Consider the following 24,400-nt stretch of genomic DNA (forward strand, 5'->3'; position numbering starts at 1 on the left):
AGTTCTTTAAACAGTGGTCCTTGGATTTTCCCTTGATATGCTGGCTTGGAATTTTGAAGTCTCCTTCAGAATTTATCTGCCTGTTGTCCCCAGTATGATATAAACAGGCAGAGTTTATTTCAATTGAATTGGCCCATTCTGCAGTCTTCTTCTGACTTGTTACAGTAACCAACAGAAAAGTATATAATCATAGCTTTTCACACATGGGGTTTTGGTCATGTGACAGCTGTGACTGGCGTACAGTGGAGGGTGATCCATGTTAACAAAAGAGCTTTGACCTCCCCTTGTCAAAACTATCAAAATGAAACAGATAAGGGCCCTTAGGACCCTCCTTGCATAAAGAGTTTCATTAGTCTTTCATTATTCCTGGTAGGTTCTGTAGTCAGAAAACCTAGTGTCCCATTGTTCTTAACTTTTGCAGAGAGTTTAGATAATTGCAGATGTAAAGCCCATCAGGGGGACTGCCTATAGCTGTTTTCTGGCAAATCCATGTTCAGAAGTTTTCCGACTTGGCCAATTTATAGGTCAGGTGACTTCTGCAGGCATTTTAAAGTCAGTGACTTTGCCTGACATAAATCCTTTTAGTGAAGTTCAATATATATCTGACCAGCCAATGAAATGAAAGATTAATATTCCACACGTACATGACACATCACCATGACAAAATTAATATTGGGAACGGGCAACACAAGAGCAGAAGCCCTGGATTCCAACCAGACTGACCATTCATTCGTATCCAGCCTCTGCTGATACTTGAATTGTGCCTTCATGGTTGTCCTGTTCTAAGACGGGGTTCTTAATGGAATACATCAGCAAGGTCATGTATGTCATTCAGGAAAGCCGATGCATTTGTAGCAATGTAAAAAAAGTCACACACATCCACTTTCTGGTCACACTATAGCATATATGATCTGTGATGTTGGTTTTGTGTTTTCTTCACAGCTAATGAATCTCAGGTCAATGTATAAGGCTTTCCATTGCTTCTCAGCAGCTCGCAATGTAAGTTATCTGTGTTGAATGTTTTTGTGAATGATGATCATTTTGTTTTGTGATTTTCTCTTCATTCCATGCGGTGAAATTTATGGGGAGGATGGGACCGAGATGACCGCTAGCATCGCGCTGAGCAGAAGCCCGGCTTCCCCACTGTAATAATATGCTCGGGGTGGCCTTAATTGGGCCAGAGTAGGACACCCCACCCCTCAGGGACAGGATGTCCTGCCCCAGAGAGCTGCCGCCCAGTCTGATTGCAGCAGTGCCAGGATCGAGTAGTGGCCACTGCTGGGACTACAGGCAGTCCCTGAAGATGAATTGCCATGGATCTTGGAGCTTAGGGGGTTTTGGACGAGCTTGCCTGACAGATCTCAGCGAAGGAGTGTAAGGGGGTATGGGTGTTGGCTTTTAGAGACTGAGGGGTTGGGGCGAATAAAGAGGGGGGAGCTACAGCCTTGGCGAGATACCCCTGATGGTCACAGGGAGGCACCAAGGAGATGCCCCCACCTTCCTGCCCATAAGTGAAAGCTGGCAGGCTGCTGGCCATTCCCCCACTTTCCCTCCTGCCGACCGAAAATTTGTGGCAGAGGTAGATTGACGCCCTTAAGTGGGCATTAATTGGCCACCTAAGAGCCTCAATAGGGCTAAAGGCAAACGGACTGCCTGATACCCTACCTACTCCCAGAACATGGGGGACAGGATGGGTGTCAGTGGGAAGGCAGCAGGTTGGCTACCCGTTCTATTTTGTGTGCCCTCCTTGCCTTCGAATACGCTGGCAGTGGGTCATAAATTTCACCCTCATGAAACAGTTCGGGGGGACCAACAGAAGTCAGGAGACCTGCTCTCAGGCCACATTAAAACTAGTTATGAGGAGGTGTGAGACTCTTCCTCTTGTTGCTCTCTCACAGCGAGCCAGCTGAGAATTCTAACTTCGCATGGTAACTGAGAGTGCGAGGACAAGGGAGGATGTGAGGATCCTTGAGGGGATGAGGGATTTTATCCACAAGGTTAAGTTGGAGAAGCTGGGTTTGTTCTCCTTGGTGCAAAGGAGATTGAGGGGAGATTTGATAGTGGTGCACAAGATAATGACATATTTAGATAATGAACATAGGAATGTAGGACACAGGAGCAGGAGTAGGCCATTTGGCCCTTCAAGCCTGCTCTGCCATTCAATAAGATCATGTCTGATCTGGCTGTGGTCTCAATTCCACTTTCCTGTCTGCCCCCCATAACTCTTGATTCCCTTGTTTGTCAAAAATCTATCTAACTCAGCCTTGAATAAATTCCATGACCCGGCCTCCATTGCTTCCTGGGGAAGAGAATTCCACAGACTAACGACTCTCTGAGAGAAAAGAAAAATAGCCTTATCCCAGTTTTAACTGGGAGACCTCTTATTCTTAAACTGTGCCCCCTAGTTCTAGTTTCCCCCACAAGTGGAAACATCCTCCTGGTAGCTACCCTCTTAGGCCCCCTCAGGATCTTTTAGGTTTCAATAAGACCATAAAAGCCTGGCCCTAATGTAGAAACACTGAAGTTATTGACACGAAAATGATTCAAATGTTGAAATTGCTGGTGACCAGAGTAATGAAATCTCAATAACAATACCAAGTGTGCAAGGAATTGCCACAAACCTTTTGACCTGAGGCTCTATAACCTCCCAGCTCTATCCAGGAAGGACAGTCAAGTGTCAGGATGGTTCTTGGTCAATCAGGCTTACCCTTGCTTCTATGATAATCACTCCACTTGGAGTGCCAACCTCACCAGTTGACTACATTCATCAACCAACGTGATCAAAGAGAGGACTATTCTGGTTTCAATGGGAAGCTTCCAGTGCCTTAAGAGTTCAGTAGAAGCACTGAAAGATGCTCCAAACAGGCCTCTCTCCATATGCTTACTTGCCATGCTCTTCACAATATACTGAGAAATGCTCAGAAAGAAAGGGAAATTAAATTTCTGGAGGGCATGCTCCTGGATTCTGAGGATCATTGAACTGTGCATTCTCGTTGTGAGACTGCCAGGAATACCTGTAGTGGATTATTAGTATTATAAAATGTATGGTTTAAAAGTTTCCTCTTGGAAAATTTCCATCCCTGCATCTCCTTAGTTTTCATTCCAACTCCAACACTTCCAACACAGAAAGATATTATTGTGTTCCCGTAATCAAATATACCACTTGACTCCAAGCAGGCCTCACAGGAACCAGTGAGCTCCATGAGCAACAGATCGACCTGAGGGCTAGTGTCACAAGAGGTGATTGGCTGCTGTATTAGGACAAGAGCCTTCTGGGACTGAGATGGCTGCCTTGTCATGGCGACGGAGCCCTGGGAAGGACACACTCTGTGTGGCAATGTGACTGCCAGGGCAGTCTGGTCTGGTCATCTATGTGTACTTTGAGAGGGCCTTGGCAGGAGACCTGGCATGTCCACTATCCTGAGAAACATCTACGCAATGTTGGCCAACTTCAGCTCTGCCTTTGATACTGAGCTGAAGTTACTGTGGGAGATCATTGAAAGCTCCAAAGAATTTTAGGGCTATAGTGATCCTGACCATCCTCAGATTCCCCCATTTGTTTCAGTTCGCTTTCTGCATTTTACTGCTTACATAACAGAAATTTCTGTTCTCAAAACAGATCCCATTCACTAAATTTCTTTTGGGAAGTTCAAACCTGAAAAATTTGACGTAAGGTTTGCATAGTTAGTCTTTTAACTAAGTTCACTTCCAATTACTCACAGAATCTCTGGTGTATTTCTACACAATCTTGAGGAATTTTGAGCAACATGTGCTCAACCGGACGTTTTTGCACTTTGTGTAGATTTTCCTGTGGAGGGATTGCTATCTATTTATCAGCTCTTCAGAAAGCAGTGTAAATATATCACACACGAAGTACTGAGATTCGCGCTGTCCCACGTTCATAGACAAGCGGTGAACTGGAGCAGTAAGACAACGTCCATTGCATGTCTAAGTGGAGGGAAATATTTCAGATGGGAATCATTTGTTGCTTTGTAAAGTATATGTTAAACACATGTAACTGGCTTTGATCAGCAGATAAAACATGTTTCTTGCTTCCATAGATCCAACGGCAATTAATTGCATATCCTTGCATCTTTGATATGAAAACGAAGCTTGATGTATTGGCTATGGAATCCATGACAATGAAAAGGGTATGTATTAAACTGTGTTTTTATCTGATATTTGAAAACCTGTACAATATGTGGAGTGAAGTGCTTTTCAATGTTAATGGCACTTCAAGAGGTTTAGGATATGTCACAAATTGTAAGAGAGCAGCTCATGTTTTTCGCTAACTGCGTGCCTGAGTTTTCATCAGCTGCGATCTTGTCAGTTGTGTCGAGATTAATTTTGCTGGTGTCCTCCAACACTGACCCCATCGGAGCATGCATGGAGCCCTGAGAGTTGCTCATGCTAGAATGTATGTATCTTGAGTGCGCACTAAGCTGCCCTCTCAGGTGGATGCAAAAGAAATCGCACGGCAATATTTGAAGAAGGGGTTGGTAGTTCTCCTGCTATTAAGGGCCAGAACTTATTGCTCAACAACATCACTAAAGCACATCATGTGGTCATGTGTGTGCAAATTGGCTGTCACGTTTCCTGCACAACAACAGTGATGATACTTCAAAAAGCACTACATTAGCTGTAAAGCGCTTTGAGATTCCAGTGGCCGTGAGAAACACAATATAAATGCAAGTCTTTCTTCTTTCAGTCAATACTGCAGATACAGGTTTCAAGGAAAGAGATTCTTCAGGACACTCTGAAAGGCTTAAGACTGAGCAGATCAGCCCCTCATTGCCTTGCACTTCAGGTACAAAACTAGTTCCTATCAATAAATGGTTAGGATTGTCTTCACATGAAATATTTTTTTGTATCTAATCATCAACTAGCCATGACTAAGTGAAAATAGTTTTTCCATTTTAATTGATGTCGCTAGGCGTTGTAGACAAGGTCAAATGATGTGATTCAGATCCCATTTTAAAGTCTTTATTTTTGGCCAATACTTCAGCGAAACGTGTGGCAATTTGGGAAACAGAAGTTGAGTCAGTTGTGCAGAGATGCTTTTCTCCAGTACAGGCTCAGTAGGTTGGAGGCTATTGCAGCCACTTGGGGGAATGGGGGAGTGGGGGCTCGGTGTAACTGCATTTTGATATGCTCATATAAATTTCCATTCTGAATGTGCACATGGGATTATTGTACCCCAGGGTGCACAAATTTAATTTTCTTCCCACTTTTAAATGATATATTCCTTCCTTATTTTTTTATATAGTTGTTAGATTTGACCTTAATTGGTGTTAGCTAGTAATTTGAGAAACAGGGAAATAGAGCACAGGATTATCTCCGCAGGAGAGGCTGAGGGGGTGGGAGATGCAAAGCAGGTGCTACAGTGCCACTGCTGGTGGGCGAGTATGATTACAGCGTGACAAGTTTACACAGGCAGTTTCCATTATAAATAAGGGGTCATAGTGGAGAAAGTTGACAAGTGCACACAGACATAAAGGACCTGAAAATCCAGAGCCTTTGATCTGTCACTGTGGACACGTCGGGGGTGGGGGAGAAGGCATTAGGCAAGAGAAGAAGCTCCGGCCTGTCATGAATTTAACATGACCAACTTATGCCAACGAGCTTTTGCTGTGTTCATCAGCTGCATTGAGGTGATCAGTCCAGGAGCCTGACACAATTGGTCAGGAGTGCACTTCAAGATTCAGCCTTAGACTCCTAGGTTCCACTTCTGTCAGCAGGAGTTTGGGTGGGCTCCTTTCACCCTTGTATACCTGATGCTTGGTAGATTCCCAGCTGGGGTCCTTCTTGATAGATTCCCAGCCATACCCCGTCTGATGCAGGCGATGCTGTTTGGGGCAGATGGAAGTTCTGCTGCAAATAAGGCCTGATGCAAAATAAATGGCCTGGACCGGCCTGTCAGAGTGCCAACCTAATTGACGGAATTGCCATTGTCCTCCTGCCCTACTTATGTAGTTAGAATGTGCTGGAAAACCCCATTGATTTTCAGGGTCAAGGCTGTTAATGTTATATAAGCTTGCAGTTAACTGACTCCCTGTTTGCAATGCTATGGAGATCAATCAGCCCTCTGCATATACGGTGACTTATCAGTTCTTAACTGCCAGCTAATGGAAAGGTTATTACTCAGTAAAAAAAAAACAAGACCGACAAGCGTTTGGTTGTTTATAAGCTAGCAATACATCAGGAATGTGGAATTGTGTATGTATGGGCAGGATTTCTTAGACAACAGGGTTTCCCAAGCCCTACCCGAAGAGTCAACAGGGAACATTTCCCCACTTCTACCGACTTCCCCACAGCCAAATAATGTTCGGAGGAGCATTAATTGGTTAAGGTTAAGACTGCTGACCCCATCTACGGAGGAAGACCCACCTTAGATAGACGCTGACCGATCCGATTGGCCAGCAGCTCTGTGATCCCAGCATCACCAGATTTGAAGTTGGCCACATTTGGGACTGCAGCCAGTCTCCGAAGAAGTGGAAGTTATGGAGGCCGGAGTTCAGATAAGTCTGGGGTATTGGTGGGGGCTGGGTGGCAGGCCTCAGTGAAAGGGGTAAGGTAGGGGGGGTGGGTGGGAAGTTGGGTTTGCGAGGCCAGTGGTGGGAGGGGGGCGTTAAAGTGTGGGGTATGTCCTTGTGGTAGGGGGGCTGCTTCCAGTGGATGCAGGGGACCCCCCCCCCTCCACCACCAAAAAGGAGGCTGCCCCCTCCCCCTGCCCTTCTTTTAGCTTGACACCAGCCCACACAGTAAAAGCTGCCGGGCTGCCCACCTGGTGCGGGCTTCCCCTTGCCGTGCGTTAAATAGCGGCAGGGATGGGATAAGGCACTTAAGTGGCCTCAATAGGCCCAAGGGAAGCTGGGCATCCTGCTGCATCCATCACCCCCCATTAAATGGGAGATAGGTCAGGGCCGGTGGGTAGGCAATGGACAGACCAGAAGCTGGATTCATGACTCCACCTCCCCACAACCCCCAAGCCCGCCCCCCAAACCTTCAAGCCGGCTGACGGGACACTGTAAAATTCCACCCTATATATAATTGCACCACGCTATATAAAAAGAGAAAAAGAACACCAAAGGACATCAAAAGACAAAAATTCACAAATATTTTAAAGTGGCAAAGTGTTTTATTCTTGTTGGTCCCATTTCAGGTCCAATTTAAAGGCGAACCATGCTTTGGCCATGGGGTATCTCAGGAACTCTTCACCCTCTTTTGTCGGGAGCTGCATAGCAACGAACAGATATTTCAGCGCTCCGAAGACTCTGGGCTGCTTTGGTTCCCCGGCTGGGTAAGGCTTATTATACTGCATGACCCGTGGAAGAAATTTCAAAACGCAGGCCAGCAGAGGTTTTGCTCCCTTCCTTTGTACTTCTGATCCCCAGGGTAGTGGATTTTAATACACAGGGGGTCGAGTCACAATGTGGGGACCGCAGCCCTGATGGCATGAAGTTATTAACACCTAAAAAAAAACGCATTAAAGAAATGCTCCTCCAACAGTTCTTCCTGTTGGTAATCTGCACGTCTTGGCCTGAGTTTCTTTGGAAAATTCCTGACTCTGCAAACCCAACTCGGGCAATAGGTTGTGCAGAATCTTCAGATTTCTGTTCCGAGGTGGGGGGGCGCGTGTGGGAGGGTCACGTGTGTTAACAGGAGTCTCACCCGCCATCCCCAGAAAGAGTCCGGAGGCAGTCACCGGGGCTGCCGGGTGCGGAGGCAGGCTGTTTAAAAGCCCCGCCTCGGTGCTCCGGGGCCTTGTCCCATCTGAAAATACAACGATAAAAGCACTCCCAATGCCCCATTCATGCTAACTCATGCCCTTCTACCCACCCCCATGGCCCTTCATACCCTCCATGCTAACCCATGCCCCTCTATCCACTTCCCCTTTATCACTCCTATGCCAACTCACATCAACCCATGACCTCCTCACTCATCCTCATGGCCCTTTCTAGCCCCTGTGACAGCTTATGCCAACCCATGCCACCCTAACCTTTTGCCTTTACATCCTCCATGCCAACCCACCCAGTATCTACCATGGGCAAACCTCAAGAACCATGGTTAGATGAAATAAAATAAGGTTCTAGGTGTCTGTTGCAGACTTTATTTTTAAAAGCATTCGTAAATACCCATTCAATATATTTGAATCCCTTCACCTACTTAATTCCTAATAAAAACAAGCATTTCGTTCAAGTACTCAATTCCTGATGAAAGCACACATTTGTATTCATAGCCCCACATCAAAGACTTTATAACCACTAGGAGCTATCAATCAAACTGTAAACTGACATGCCCCCTCCATTACAATAATGACAGGATGTGGAATCAGCCATGCAGCACTAATCCTATAATGATAACCCCCAGGCTTATGTTAACAAACTGAGTGAAATAGCAAGCATGTTTATGTTCAAATTGCAGACTCTTTCCTTTCAAAAATTTAAAGGGCAATATATTTAAATGCCTCGACAGCTTCACAGTTCCTTGTTTATCTACTTTTTACACTCATTATGGACTAATTTTACCAATCACAAAGGGCACCTGACCTCTCCCAAAGGTATACATGAACCTCTCCAATAAAGTACCCTGCCTCTCCAAATAACTCCAGCAACTTTAGACCTTATGCTCAAATGTCTAAAGACCACAAATCGTGTTATGGACATTCGAATAACGAAAACTGCATCTGTTTGAAAGTAGCTGCACTTCTAACTGTGCAGCTACCTCTGTGCACAACGGATGTGAAAACTACAACCCTCCCCCATCGGTGCAAATTCGGGCCCTGATTCCTTAGGTACCTGGGCAAGTCACTACACTTGATGATTGAGGAAGCTCCTATGCCATAAGAATCCACCCTTTGACCTCTTGTGATAACTAGGGATGGGCAATAAATACTGGCCTTAGCGTGGAGGCAGATATCCTGAACAGGATAAAACTCTCAATCATTTACTAACAGGTTTTGTATTTCAGACATGGGTTGCTCAGAAATAAATGTCTTGGTGACTTAGCTATAAAAAAAAATGTAACTGAAGACTCCTTGGCCTTGGGATTGTGACCACAGGATATTTCTTCATGATGGCCTGTTAATGTATTAGCTGCAAAAGAGATGACTTTATGGATTCCTGAAAGACCATGGATGTGTGATCCTGTTTCTTGAACCTTAATCAGTAAACTATTGGAAAATCATACAGAGCTCGTGGCCAGATTCCCAGTAAGCTCTTCTGGCAGGCAAGGCTTCCCCCTGGGAGAACATGATCTGAAAATCCCTCTTGTGGTGTCAACTGAAACCTATATTTGTTATGAAATATTGCACAGACTTTGCAAGGAAGGATTTTACATTTTTATTTTCTTAAATATACGCAGGAACCAGAAACGGATGATGCATTTCATCTGGTGGGAATTCTCTGTGGACTTGCTGTATCCAATTGTTTTATTTGCAATTTTAACTTCCCGTTGGCTTTGTACAAGAAGCTGCTCAATGTCCAGCCAACACTGGAAGATCTGAAGGAGCTCTCACCAACAGAAGGAAAGTGAGTGAACTTCAAACAATGACATGACTTTTTAATCCACCAAATTAGCTAGTCTATAATATCAGTCACTTCTGTAAAATGGATCTCTCATCCTTGGTTCAATGACCTGTGGAAAATAAGACTTATCCTATTTTTCAACTTACTACAATCAGTTATGGCAAATTAGTCATAAAAATGATAAAATATGAAGTTTGCAAATCTGTTTCGATGAATACTTTCTACTCAATGGGCATTAACCAATTTGCAATTACCTGCATAATTTTATACAAATGCTGCTTTGAAACTGTTAATACAATGACAAATCTTACTGTCTAACTTTCAACTTCTCTATCTTTTCTCGGTAAAGTTCAATCCAGGAGATCCTTGACTACGAGTACGATGACATTGAAGACATGTTTTATCAGGATTTTACTGTAAGTTTACTCTTGTACCACATCATTAATCAGCTTCCTTTCAAATTATTAACAAATTGAACTAACAATGGAAAGACCACCATGTAGGCTGGAGGGGACAAAGGAGCGATTCAGAATCAACAATGCTCAAGCAGTGAATACTCCAACCTGGAAAACCAAGACAGACCTTTGTGAATTTTTGTGTATATTTTTATATTTCTGTGTCTATGTATGTATTCTGTGTAGGTAAGGGTAAGATATATCTGTGTGTGTCCAGGGTTAATCAAAGGTGAGGTGGTTGGATTCAAAACAGAAAATGCTGGAAAAACTCAGCGGGTCTGGCAGCGTCAGTGGAGAGAGAAACAGAGTTAACCTTTCGAGTCCGTGTGAGTTAACCTTTCCGATCGCACGGACTCGAAACGTTAACTCTGTTTCCCTCTCCACCGATACTGCCAGACCTACTGAGTCTTTCCAGCATTTTCTGTTTTTGTTTCAGATTTCCAGCATCTGCAATATTTTGCTTTCACCTTAGTGAGGTTGTTCGAGTCAGATTGGCTGTAGAAGCTAAGGGATGAAGGACTAAAGGTGTTATCTTATTGCATTTTGTATTGAGGCTTTATGGTGGGTCTTAACAAGGAAACAGAGTAGACCTGAAATTTGCATTTGGGGATGAGCTTTGAAATTGATTTGGATCTGTTGCACTTCAAAGCAGTCTCAACAGCGATTTAAAAAAAAAACATTTGCATTTCACAGGACATTCATGGGTAAACAGGGGAAGGCATTTTAAATGTTATTGCTCCAAAGCAGAGGGAAAATAGGAACATGAAAGGTTTTGAAATTTGGTAACCTGAGTTTTCAAAGAGATATTTGGAGAACTAAGATGAAAGGGGCGAGAAGGAATTTATGACAACGAGTTTTCGGCTGTAGTAGTTGCTGTGGGGGGCAGTCCCACTGAAGGCCAACTCTGGTGTTTTAGAGCGCGTCGGAAAGCTGTGAAAATCTTTTAATTGGGAAAAAAAATACAACCCAGTTTTGGGCCAGGAGAATAGCTGTCCTGAGAAACAGCTTGTTTTTAAATCTCCCTTTGGAAAACTCACATCGGCATGGATTTGTTCTGGGAAGTCGGGGATTGTACGTCTGTTTAAGGTGAAAGCAATTTCTCGGTTTGGGTAACAATTCCTGGATCTTATCATTAAGGATCTATAAGGGCTGTTGCCTTATAGATTACTGTTACCTTTGGTAAAGCATTTTGGGGGTTATTTTGTAAGATTTTTTTCTAACCGCGTATCTTCTGCGTGTTTAAGAATTTTTTTTTTCCTTTTCTTTTAATAAACATTTTAATTCTTGGAATTTTAAAAGTTATCACTGGCGACCTGTGCTTTTGTGTTCAGTGGCTTTCCCTCCTCATTTCTCCAAACAGAAAAAAATTACATTCAGTCGAGACAGATTTCAACCCGAGATCTGGCTTGCTCAGCATTAACATCAGCTGCAGTTGTAACACCTTGTAAGTTTGGAGAGCTGCATGTGCCTCCCATGACTCCACAAGCAACTCCTCCATCCCAGAAACAAATTGCACTCAAAAGCTTTGCTGGTAGTGACCCGGCGGCAGGTGCTGGGAGTGGAGAGGGGTTGAGATTGCAGCCGGTTTGTCAATAATCTTAAAAGAAAAAAACAATGACCAATTTTGACCAGTTTGTTTTGTCTGTTGATGAAAGATTAAGGGGAATGAATTTAGTCCTGCTCCAGCGATGAATTCTTGCTTACGTGGTAAATGGGAATTCTGCTGAACTTCTGCACAAGTTACGTAAGGGACAAAGGCAATGACTTGGCCATGTTCATCGGATGGATGGTGGCCGTGTACCCAAAGTACCTGCTGAATGGTAAACTGGCCAGTGGATCACGACTTGCTGGGCATCCAAACCTCCGCTATAAGGGCACCTGCAAGCAGGATATAAAGAATGCCGACATTGACACTGACAACTGGGAGACAGCTGCTGATGGCTGGGACTTCTGGAGGCTGAAAGTCTGGAGGGGCATTGGAAGAGACGAGGAGAAATGGTTAGCTCAGTCGGCTGAGAAGAGGGCCCAGAAAATCCTGCACCTTCTCAGTCTTTTTATGCAGCATCTCCCCCTGGCCCCCTCCAACCCGCCCCCCACACCCGCACCCACCACCGTCCCCACCGCCAGGGAAGAACACATCTCAGGGAAAAACTTATTGCTTAAAGAGACTAAATATGTTGATTGGATTAACATGAATTGTGTAACTAAATGAAAAGATAAGTGTGATGAAGTTTGAACTTATTGTAGAATATGGTTGTGAACTGCAGGCAAATGAGGAGAAAAAGTACATCCTGTAACTTTGTGTTTTATTTCTGCAGATCTCCAAAAAATCAGCTGATGGGAACAGAATTATACTGGAACTCATTCCTGATGGTAGCAAAATCTCTGTTCAAAAGCATAATAGGTAAATGTTCTCCGTTAATATAAACTGTTCAATTATTGCTGAATTAATTTGCTCTTTGTGCTGCATTTATAATAAAATTCAATCAAATATAGATATCTAGACCGTAGCATATATTATAGCATCTAGTGTTGTGTCTTAATTAAGGATGGTTACATAATTCACTAATGCACATTGCATGCAGTTGTATTACTTGTCTCCTGAAGGGTACCTTGTTCGGTGGTATGGTTTCATATATGTACTGTAGCATATCTTTTAAGGAAGGTGCAAAGCGACCATTGCTTTAAGGGGAGTCAATGGCCTAGTGGTATTGTCGCTTCAGTAGTAATCCAGGGACCCATGATAATGCCCTGCGGACATGGGTTTCCGCCAAAGCAAATGGTGGAATTTTAATTCAATAAAAATCTGGAATTAAAGGTCTATGAAACCATAGTTGATTGTTGTAAAAACCCATCTGGTTCACTAATGTTCTTTAGGGAAGGAAATCTGCCATCCTTACCTGGTCTGGTCTGGCCTACATGAGGACATTTAAGAGGCAACCACACAGCAATGTGGTCGACTCTTAAATGCCCTCTGAAATAGCCACTCAGTTGTATCAAAACGTTACAAAAAAGGAATGAAACCGGAAACGACAACAACGATCGATCCTGCAAAGTCCTTCTTACTAACATCTGGGGGCTAGTGCCAAAATTGGGACAGCTGTCTCACGGACTAGTCAAGCAACAGCCTGATAGAGTTATCCTCACGGAATCATAGCTGACAGATAATGTCCCAGACACCATCATCACCATCCCTGGGTATGTCTTGTCCCACCAGCAGGACAGACCCAGCAGAGGTGGCTGCACAGTAGTATACAGTCGGGAGGGAGCTGCCCTGGGAGTCCTCAACATCAAGTCCAGACCACATGAAGTCTCATGTCAGCAGGTCTGACATGGGCAAGGAAACCTCCTGCTGATTACCATGTACCGCCCTCCTTCAGCTGATGAATTGGTGCTCGCCCATGTTGAACACCACTTGGAGGAAGCACTGAGGTTGGCAAGGGCACAGAATGTACTCTGGGTGGGGGACTTCAATGTCCATCACCAAGAGCAGCTCGGTAGCACCACTACTGACCAAGCTGGCTGAGTCCTAAAGGACATAGGTGCTAGACTGGGTCTGCGGCAGGTGATGAGGGAACCAACAAGAGGGAAACATACTTGACCTCATCCTCACCAACCTGCCTGCCGTAAATGCATCTGTCCATGACAGTATTGTCTTAGTCCTTGTGGAGACCGAGTCCCACCTTCACATTGAGGATAGCCTCAGTCGTGTTGTGTGGCACTACCACCGTGCTAAATGGGATAGATTTCAATCAGATCTAGCAACTCAAGACTGGACATCCATGAGGCACTGTGGGCCATCAGCAGCAGCAGCAGAATTGTACTCGAACGCAATCTGTAACCTCATGGCCTGGCATATCCCCCACTATACCATTACCAACAAGCCATGGTTCAATGAAGAGTGCAGGAGGTCCTGACAAGAGTAGCACCAGGCACACCTAAAAATGAGGTATCAACCTGATGAAGCTATAACACAGGACCCCTTGTGTGCCAAACAGCATAAGCAGCAAGTGATAGACAGGGTTAGGCAATCCCACAACCAATGGATCAGATCTAAGCTCTGCAGTCCTGCCACATCCAGTCGTGAATGGTAGTGGACAATTAAACAACTCACTGGAGGAGAAGGCTCCACTAATATCTCCATCCTCAATGATGGAGGAGCAAAGCACATCAGTGCAAAGGATAAGGCTGAAGTATTTGCTACAGTTTTCAGCCAGATGTGTTGAATGGATGATCCATCTCGGCCTCCTCCGGAAGACCCGAGCATCATAGATAAGCCTTCAGCCAATTCAATTCACTCCACATGATATCAAGGAACAGCTGAAGGCACTGGATACTGCAAAGGTTATGGGCTCTGACAATATTCCGGCAATAGTCCTGAAGACTTGTGCTCCAGAACTTGCCGCATCCCTAGCCAAGTTCCAGTACAGCTACAACACTGGCATCTGCCTGGCTCTGTGGGAAATTGCCCAAGTATGTCCTGTACACAGAAAGCAGGACAAATCCAACCCAGCCACTTACCGCCCCATCAGTCTACTCACCATCATCAGTAAAGTAATGGAAGAGGTCATCAACAGTGCTGTCAAGTGGCACTTGCTTAGCAATAACCTGCACACATTGTGGGTCCCATCAGGGTCACTCAGCTCCTGACCTCATTACAACCTTGGTTCAAACATGGACAAAAGAGCTGAACTCCAGAAGTGAGGTGAGAGTGACTGCCCTTGACATCAATGCTGCATTTGACCAAGTGTGGTATCAAGGAGCCCTAGCAAAACTGAAGTCAATGGGAATCAGGGGGAAACTCTCTGCTGGTTGGAGCCATACCTAGCACAAAGGAAGATAGTTGTGGTTGTTGGAAGTCAGTCATCTCAGCTCCAGCGCATCACCACAGGAGTTCCTCAGGGTAGTGTCCTCAGCCCAACCATCTTCAGTTGCTTCAACAATGACCTTCCTTCCATCATAAGGTTGGAAGTGGGGATGTTCAATGCACAAGGTAAAGCACCATTCATGTCTCCTCAGATACTGAAGCAGTCCATGTCCAATTGCAGCAAGACCTGGACAATATCCAGGCTTGGGCTGACAAGTGGCAAATAAATTCGCACCACACAAAAGTGTCAGGCAATGACCATGTCCAACAAGAGAGATTCCAACCATCGCCCCTTGATGCTCAATGGCATTACCATCACTGAATTCCCCACTGTCAACATCCTAGGGGTTACCATTAAACAGAAATGGATTAGCCATATAAATGCTGTGGCTACAGGAGCAGGTCAGAGGCTCGGAATCCTACGACACGTAATTCACCTCTTGGCTCCTGAAAGCCTGTCCACCATCTACAAGGCACAAGTCAGGAGTGTGATGGAATACTCTCCACTTTCCTGGATGAGTGCAGCTCCCGCAACACTCAAGAAGCTTGACACCATCCAGGACAAAGCAGCCCACTTGATTGGCACCACATCTACAAACATTGACTCCCTCCACAATGTGCACAGTAGCAGCAGTGTGTACCATTTACAAGATGCACTGCAGGAATTCACCAAGGCTCCTTTGACAGCACCTTCCAAACCCATGACCACTACCATCTAGAAGGACAAGGGCAGCAGATAGATGGGAACACCACCAGTTCCCCTCCAAGTCACTCACCATCCTGACTTGGAAACATACCGTCGTTTCTTCACTGTCGCTGGGCCAAAATCCTGGAACTCCCTAACAGCACTGTGGGTGTACCTACACCACATGGACTGCAGCAGCTCAAGAAGGCAGCTCACCAACACCACCTTCTCAAGGGCAACTAGGGATGGGCAATAAATGCTGGCCCAGCCAGTGAAGCCCACGTCCCGTGAATGAATTTTTAAAAATCAGTAATACAATAGATGCATATTTAAAAAGGAAAGGTTTGCAAGGCTGTGGGCAAAGAGCATTCGAAGTGAGACAAATGAGATAGCTCTTTCAAACAGCCAACACTGACATGATGACCTTCTGTGTTGTGTGAGTCTATGATTAATCAGAAATGTCATTCACCACATTTGGTGAATGTTAGACGCTAACTTATTCTTTGCAGCAGTTTGATAAAACTGAGTGGCTCGCTCGGTCGTTTCAGAGTTAAAAGCCACAGCAACAGAAGTAGACCAGTCAACCCCTTAAGCCAATCTTTGATGCCCTTATCTAATAAAACTTTGTGAATTTTAGTCTTGGGACAGCGTCCTGACGTCATTGCACAGTTGAGCGATATTTCGGTCGATGCGCACAAATGAGAGTCGGCAGTGTGCCTGCCGACAATTAAGAGGCCAATTAAGGCCATTGAAGTAGCAATTGATGCCAATTTTTCGCTGCCTGTGCAACGTTACAGTTGGCGGGCGGGCGAATCGGCCAAAGCGGCCTTTGCATTTTTGAGGAAGCCTCGTCCAGGGGTGGGATAAGGTTTCCGTGATTTATTTTTTTTCAAAATTCAAATGTTAAAACGTTTTGAAAAAAATTTTCAACATGCATGTGTTTGAGGTAACTCATTCTGAGACGTGGACATTTTTTCAGGATTTTAAATTCTGTTTGTATTGATTTTTAAATTCATCAGGTCCCTGTGGCAGCTCTCTGCCTTCAGAGAGCTTTCCTCCCGCGCTCCCCAACACTTGCACTGACTTCAGCACTCACCCTCCCCCCACCCCACCTCCCACCCCCCACCCACCCCGACCCCACCCCAGCAGCACTGAGCCTTTCAGTGCGTGTTTCACGCTGTCTGGCCATTCATTGACCGGCCAGCGTGAAATCGCAGTTGGCGATCCATTCCCCGGCCACTTCCAGGCCCGCCAACCCGAAAATTCTGCCCTTGGTGTCAGACTGGAGTCACGTGTAGGCCAGACTGGGTAAGGACAGCAGGTTCCCTTCCTAAAGTATATTAGTGAACCTGTTCGATTGGCACAATAATCAAACATTATCAAGGCCACTTGTGCAAGCTTTTCACTCCCAGATGTTTTTTAAACGAAATACATATCCTCAAACCAGCATGTTGAACACCCGCTCTCAGCATTACTGAACTATTAAACTACCATAGCCGGGTTTACTGAAAGAAGGTGCACTATTTTAAGTAGTGTGGGTTCTTGAATTGCCATTAGCAGTGGCTGCACCAACATGTGATTGTACTATCAAGAATCTGGTAATGAACAATGTGTCATTGATACTCAATTCAAGTGGAACTGTACCTTCGCTAGGTATTGACAGGTTTAATGCGTTGTCTGTCTTCAGCCCAACCCTATTCCACAGGAAGGCTATGGCAGTGTGATAGATGGGGTAGAATATGAACTTGAATAACATTTTAGAAGTTTTTGCATTCTGTCGTTATAAAACATCAATTAATGCAGGTTGGCTTGTATCCCCTTGAGCCTAGATTGTTCGAGGGGTCTTCGAATTGAGGTGTCATGTGTAAATTATCCATTTTCTGAATCTAATTTCTTTTTCAATAGGAAGCAGTTTGTTGATGCTTACGTGGATTATAAACTTAACACGTCTGTGAAGAAACAATTTAAAGCCTTTTCGCAAGGTTTCAGGAATGCGTCACTGCCGATTGTGAACGTATTCCAGCCTGAAGAGCTGAGGGACGTGATCCAGGGAATCACCAATTATGAGTGGGAGCTGCTGGAACAGGTATTGTGCTGTGTTGCACGGTTAAATTTACTTTGAAATGTGGTGGACAATTTCTGCCTTGCCTGTACAGGGAACGAATGCAGCATCACGGCACATTGAACAATGGTCTATTAATTCCAAAACACCTTAAATCTTTATCAAAATTCCTGGGGGTAACTTTAACCCACCCCAGCCAATGGGGATTTGATCAGCCACCCAATTTCAGTGGAAAATACAATGGGGCGGGGGTATAACAGGAGGAGGTCACTCAGCTCCTCAAGTATTTTCCACCATTTAATTAGATCATATATCTTATCTGTAGCTTATTTATACCTCCGCTCCAATTGAACCTTTCTCAATAACCTTGCCTAGCAAAAATCTGTTGATTTCAATCTCAAAAATTTCACTTGAGCCAGAACCATAGCCGTCCTTGGTGTGTGTTCCAGATTACCATGATAGATCCTTCCTGATGCCACTCATTAATGGCCTTACTCTAATTTAAGATGGTGCCCCCTTAGTTCAGGATCCTCTTCATCAGTTTAAATCATTTAGATCATCACTCAACCACCTAAACTCAAGAGAATACCAATCTACATTAATCCATGTTTTATATCTATAGAATGCAAATTACGATGGATATACACAAACTGACAAAACAATCAGGAATTTTTGGGAAGTCTTTGAAAATCTAGCAGAGGAGAAGAAAAAGGAGTTTCTTGGTGAGTAAGTGTGTTTTGATGGTGTCTTAGTGTGTTTTGATGGATATAACATTGGTGCATCTTAGCATGGCTCATTACCATTTTGTTAGGTACAACTGAGATTATTCAATTAATTGACCAAGGTGGATAGATCTCAAGATTAAACAAAAATCGTGGAAGATTACAGGATAAAAGGAAGCCATTTGGTCCTTAGTGCCAGCTCTTTGAAAGTGCTATCCAATTATCCCCAATCTCTTGCTCTTTCCTCACAGCTCTGCATTTTTTGCCTTTTTCAAGCATTTATACTTCCTCTTTTTAAAGTCACCATTGAATGTGCTTCCCACATCCTTTCAGCCAGTGCATTCCACATTGTATCAACTCATTGCATTAAATAATTCTCCTCATTCCCCTCTGGATCTTTTGCTAATTATCTTAAACCTGTGTCCTCTGATTTCAGGACCTCCTGTCAGTGGAAGCAGTTTCTCCTTATCTTCTATATCAAACCCTTCAAACTTTGGAACACCTCTTAAATCTCCTCTTAACCTAAGGTGCCCCGAGTAGAACAATTCCAACTTCTACAGTCTCCAATTAACTGAAGCCCCTCATCCTGAGATGATATTGACTATACCCAGCATTGATAATTATTAAAACCTTCAAGATCTCCCATGTCATTAGTCACAACAGGTTAATGCATAATGACACAGAGGTTTGTGCCTTTGAGGGAATAACATCAGGCTACTGATTTAGTGGCTGAATGTGCGGTTTTTAAATTGCATTCTAACATTTTTGCTGATGCTTTAGGGATCAAATTCACTTTTTAAGATAACAATACACAACCAGTTGGACCAGCTAAGTTAGACATCTGGGCCCCGAGCTTACCTGGCTTTGCGTAGTAACTTCTAGTCCACCCACAACAAACAGGTCAAAGGTGCAGGAGTGAGTGCAGAAACTCCCCACACTGACAGCTCCTGCTTCCTCAGTCTTCAATGGGAGCTGGTATGTGTTGAGGCCAGAATGCAGAGGCAGGAAGGGGCACTAAGGCAGCCCCCAAAAAGAGCACAAATGGATTCTAGTGTAGAGACTCCAGACTAGGAGGGGACTTAAGCCACTGAAAATTTTTAGTGCATTTACTTATGCAATCTGCTGATACGGGGCTGCAGGGGCTATTATTTTTGGAGGCAAGTAACAGGGACAGATTTGGACACCAAAACATTATTTTCTTCATGATAAAAAATGAATCTGTATCGCTCTGACCATGACTTTAATTTCAATTACTATTTTTTCCCTCATTCTCAGCCTTTCTGTCAGGAAGTGAAATGATCCCCGCGGCAGGCATTCAGAGTTTCAGAATTACGATTTTTAACTCCAGGAGCAGTGAGCCAGATTCCTCATATCCTCGGGGCTACACCTGTACCAGGACCCTGGACCTCCCCAACTACAGCAGCATCGAAATATTAAGAGAGAAGTTACTTCATGCTTTGGAATTCAGTGTAGAATTCAATGCACAAGTGCCATAATGTTTACAGATAGAGAATGTGTTTAATCTGAGAAATGTCGATGATTGATTTTTAAAAATCTTGACTGATAAAAATAAATTGCATTACTGCACTCATTACATTGCAACACAGAAAACATCCAGTGATTGTGTGGTGATACAGTGCTTCAAAGGCCCTCTACTCAAACTAGCCTCTCAACTCCAACTAATACTGTATAGACATAAAGCTATTTTATTCTTTCACTGATGTGAGCAGTGATGGCATGGCCAGCATTTTACTGCCTAATTTCCTTTGAGAGGGTGGTGGTGAGCCCCTTTCTAGAATACAGCTAAGTAGCTTGCGCGGCCATTTGAAAGAGCAGCTAAGAGTCAGTCACATTGCCACATATAGGCCAGAGCCAGTGAAAACAGCAGATATTAGTGAACCAGATTGGCTTTTACAATAATTCACTAATTTCACTTTTTAAATTCCAGCTTCTTTCATTGAATTCAAATTCTCCAGCTACCATGGTGGCTACTATCCTGACTCTGGGTATTCATGCGGCCTCTGGGTTACTGCTCCACTCGCATCTCCACACATAGGCCAACATACCCCTGCGTTCAGTCATGTACTGCACCTTGATGTAGGGAAATACAGTAACTTAATGGAACCAGTACAAAGGATGTGGAAAGTCTTCCATATACTTGCGAGGTACATATTGAGAAGGGTTTGTAACTGCTAGTGGCATGATAAGCTATTAACCGTTACCTCATTGAAACAACAAAAGGCCATGGTGACATTTATCGCAATCTTTGGAACAAATATAGAATCTCTTTAGCACAATTTAAGGATGAACTTGCTGCTCTTTCAAATTATACTGGACCAATGTAATCTCATGTTACATAGAATTACATTGAATATGCACCAAAGAAACAGGCCATTCAGCTTGTTCAATCCGTACCAATATTCATGTTCAACTTGAGCTAACTCCCCCCCCCACCACCCCCCCATCCTTCCTCCTGTAACTCTATCAGGATTACTATCTATTCCTGTCTTCCTCATATGCTTATCTAACATCACTGCACCCCCCCCCCACCACTACTTAAATATATTTATATTATTTGGCTCAAATTTTTAAAAGTTATTTCATGGAATGTGGGCGTCGCTGGCTAGGCCAGCATTTATTGCCCATCCCTAATTGCCCTTGAGAAGGATGTGGTGGGCCACTCTCTTGTACAGGTGCAGTCCATCTAGTTTACATAGACTCACAGTGCCCACTTATGGTAGAGTGTTCCACATTCTCACCACTCTCTGGGTAAAGAAGTTTCTCCTGAATTCTATTTGATTTCTTGGTGAAAGGGTTACATTGGTGGCCTCTAGTTTTTCTCTTGTCTACAAATGGGTACGTTCTCTCTGTCGTTATTTTATCAAAATATTTCATCATTCTAAAGCCCTCCGCCTTCTCTTTAAAAGAAGAGACCTTTGCCGTGAAATTTAAGCTTGCATTTCTGGTTGTACATCTTTTTTGCACACTGTCTAGTGCCTGTATTATAACAATGTCACCAGAATTGTACACAGCATTCCAAGTGTGGTCTAACTCAGATTCAGTTCAACGTTTAGCACAACTGATCTACTTTTCAGTTCCATCCTAGTGCTTGGTTTGTTTCCCCTTTGGCCATATTAACCTGTGTTGCTACTTTCACTGATTTGTGTATTTATACTCTCAGATCCCTCTGCTCCTCCACCTCGTTTCAATCCTTAATTTCCATGTAATATGTGACCTCCTTATTTCTTCTAACCAAAATGTAATACCTCACACTTATCAGAGTTAAAATTCAATTGCCAATGATATACCTATCCTGAAAGTTTACTGTGTATGTTACTGTCAATTTGTTCGAATCAAAGACCTCATTTTTAATTGTTTTGAGGAAACGAAAACATTGTATTGTTCCTGATAATGCACTTTTGTGAAATGTGAATTATTTTCGCTTGTAAACACTTATTCATAACTTTATTGCAGTATTTATAATTAATTAAAATAAATGATTTATTGATTTTTATTCCTGTATCGGAACTAAGTTGTGGAGTGCTCAGTGTTTTCATCATTGCAGCCGAAGTGGAATGGACAAGGGGGTCTCTCAGTCTGCATCCCCTTCCACATGACTGCTGCTTTAGTCTGTTGCTGATCTTACAGATACAGATGTAAAAACATCCCAGGCACAAGCAGGCCAAGTCATCACCTGCCTCCTTACAATTTCTTGCACCTTTCTCCATGTTGGGAATCTCCAAAGTATCGCTCCACACTTCCTAAACTAGAAATGGACGCAGTCAGCAACAAGCACTCACCACACAACAGCTTTAGAATGTGTCCTTTTAAAAATCAGCTCCAGCGTCAATTGTGTTGAATACTTTCAAGGGACATAAACCTGATATGCACAATGGTGCATTGTTTGCCCCACAGTCCTGCTGGTGTTAGAGATCGGGTGGGAAAATCCTTGGAGTTGCCAAGGACAGGAAGAGGTAATTCAGCCCATCGGGCCTATTTTACCATTCAATCACATCATGGCTGATCTGTACCTCAAATGCATTTACCCACAGTGGATCCATATCCCTAATACAAAATTGTGGATCCCAAGTTTTGAACTTATCAATTCATTCAGCCTTTTCGGGGGAGGGGAGCATAAATTCATGTTTCAAGTTCCCTTTAGGTGAAAAAGCACTTGCTGATTTTACTTAGCAGGCATGTATGCCATTTTTCTGCTAATTCAATGGTAGAACTAGTCCATAATTTCTCAACTCAAGTCTTTCTTAACCAAGATGGTGTCATGTCAGTCATTTCCCTTAACTTGAATGTGGTGAATTTTCCTTTCCCATGATAGGAAACAGATCACTATATCATCTACCATCTGAAATGGGTACTAAGGGACTCAGTTCAGCATCTCATGCAAAGATTGCAACTGTAACATTGCTACACAGAGTGCAGCAGAATCACAGAATTTTAATGGCACAGAAGGAGGCCATTCAGCCCATCGTGTTTGCACCAGCTCTCTAAATGAACATTATGACCTAGTGCCATTGCCCTGCCTTTTCCCTCTACCCCTGCACATTGTTTCTATTCAAATAATCATCCAATGCCTTCTTGAATGCCTCAATTGAACCTGCCACACTTCCAGGCAGTGCATTCCTGACCCGAACCACTCGCTGTGCGAAAAAGCTTTTTCTCACATCACATTTGCTTCTTTTGCAAATCACTTTAAATCTATGCCCTCTCATTCTTGATCCTTTTACGAGCGGGAACAGCATCTCCCTATCTACTCTGTCCAGCCCCCTCATGATTTTGAACATCTCTATCAAATCCCCTCTTAGCCTTCTTCTCTCCAAGGAGAACAGTCCCAACATCTCCAATCTATCTTCGTAACTGAAGTTTCTCATCCCTGGGTCCATTCTTGTAAACCTCATCTGCACTCTCTCCAATGTGTTCACATCCTTTCTATGATGTGGTGCCCAGAACTGTACACAATACTCCAGCTGAGGTCTAATGAGTGTCTTATATAAATTCAGTATAATTCAGTTGGGTCCACTTAGAATATATGCCCAAGTCCTGGAGTGCAATTCAAACCTATAACCTGACTCAAAAAAATGTTCAGTTAACCAACCTGGGCCACTCTTGGAGTTTTAAGAGCCTGTACTACAGGTCAGCTTTGCCCAGAGCAGTAAGGTGAAAGTGACACTGTAGTCAGTAGAATCAACAAGTTGTCAGTCAAGGTACATGCACAAGGAGTTGATTCTAGAATGGTGGTACGTTGGAGAGCACAATCCACTCTGCTAAACCAGGCAAGGAGGAAATGTTTAGAACCGTCAGTATTGTAAACAACGCATATGTGTGCTCAGGAAAAACATAGTTGTCACTTGCATTTTAGAAACACATTAGCAAACAGAACCATAGGACTGGCAATTTCAGTCATACCTTCAGCACTTGCCTCTATCAACATATCTGCATGAACATCTAAACATCCACTCGCTCCCTCCACCATCCGCACGTTATGGTTGTAGTGTGTTCTATCTACTGGATACACCGCAGCCAATCACTGAGGCATCTTCAGCAGCATCTCCCTAACCCAAACCTGCCACCTCCACCACCGTGAAGGGCAAGGGCAGCAGGTGCTTGGAAACATCATCTCCAAATCACACACCGTCCCAACTTCACAGAATCTTGGAATGATACGGCACAGAAAGAGGCCATTCAGCCCATCATGCCAATGTCAGCTCCTTGTCAGAGCTACCCAATTAGTCCCATTCCCCTGCTGTTCACCACACCCATAGCCCTTTAAATGTTTCCTCTTGAAGTGTTGTTTTCCAAAAGTAAATGCGGATCACTAAAAAGTGAGTAAACCAGCTTCTGGTGGATAATGCGAGCAACAACAGTGCAGATGCCAAACAAAAGCAGCCTTCCATCTACACTGACACTCTGCGCCACATAGACACGTCCATTTCCGACCGAAACTTTTTTTTATCGAGTCTACAAGTAGTTCTAGAATATTATGACGTCCTGTGAGTGAAAGGAGGGCGAAATGACACAGAACCATAAAAACTAAACTAACTGTTGACTCTGGTAGATACAGTCGAAA

The 24,400-nt window shown here is 43.8% G+C and overlaps 1 protein-coding gene and 1 long non-coding RNA gene across 2 annotated transcripts in view; one reads left to right on the forward strand and one right to left on the reverse strand.

Moving 5' to 3' along the window:
• LOC144668063 (putative E3 ubiquitin-protein ligase HERC4) overlaps positions 1-19,905 on the forward strand; it is a 51,173-nt gene extending 31,268 nt beyond the window's left edge. Inside the window, exons 16-25 of the mRNA XM_078529864.1 lie at positions 943-999; positions 4,062-4,151; positions 4,709-4,807; positions 7,163-7,300; positions 9,364-9,530; positions 9,877-9,943; positions 12,301-12,386; positions 17,440-17,620; positions 18,219-18,318; positions 19,594-19,905. Coding sequence (XP_078385990.1) covers positions 943-999; positions 4,062-4,151; positions 4,709-4,807; positions 7,163-7,300; positions 9,364-9,530; positions 9,877-9,943; positions 12,301-12,386; positions 17,440-17,620; positions 18,219-18,318; positions 19,594-19,814 — 1,206 coding nt within the window. The 3' untranslated portion in view covers positions 19,815-19,905. The remainder of the gene's footprint in view (positions 1-942; positions 1,000-4,061; positions 4,152-4,708; positions 4,808-7,162; positions 7,301-9,363; positions 9,531-9,876; positions 9,944-12,300; positions 12,387-17,439; positions 17,621-18,218; positions 18,319-19,593) is intronic.
• LOC144668357 (uncharacterized) lies at positions 12,272-24,051 on the reverse strand. Its single transcript, XR_013573483.1, has 2 exons — positions 23,740-24,051; positions 12,272-12,367 (listed from the first exon to the last, which is right to left on the reverse strand). It is a non-coding gene; the product is annotated as an uncharacterized LOC144668357 (long non-coding RNA).
• Between the last annotated feature and the right edge of the window lie 349 nt (positions 24,052-24,400).

This window comes from Cetorhinus maximus, chromosome 1 (genome assembly GCF_964194155.1).
Source record: "Cetorhinus maximus chromosome 1, sCetMax3.hap1.1, whole genome shotgun sequence".
Taxonomy (NCBI): Eukaryota; Metazoa; Chordata; class Chondrichthyes; order Lamniformes; family Cetorhinidae; genus Cetorhinus; species Cetorhinus maximus.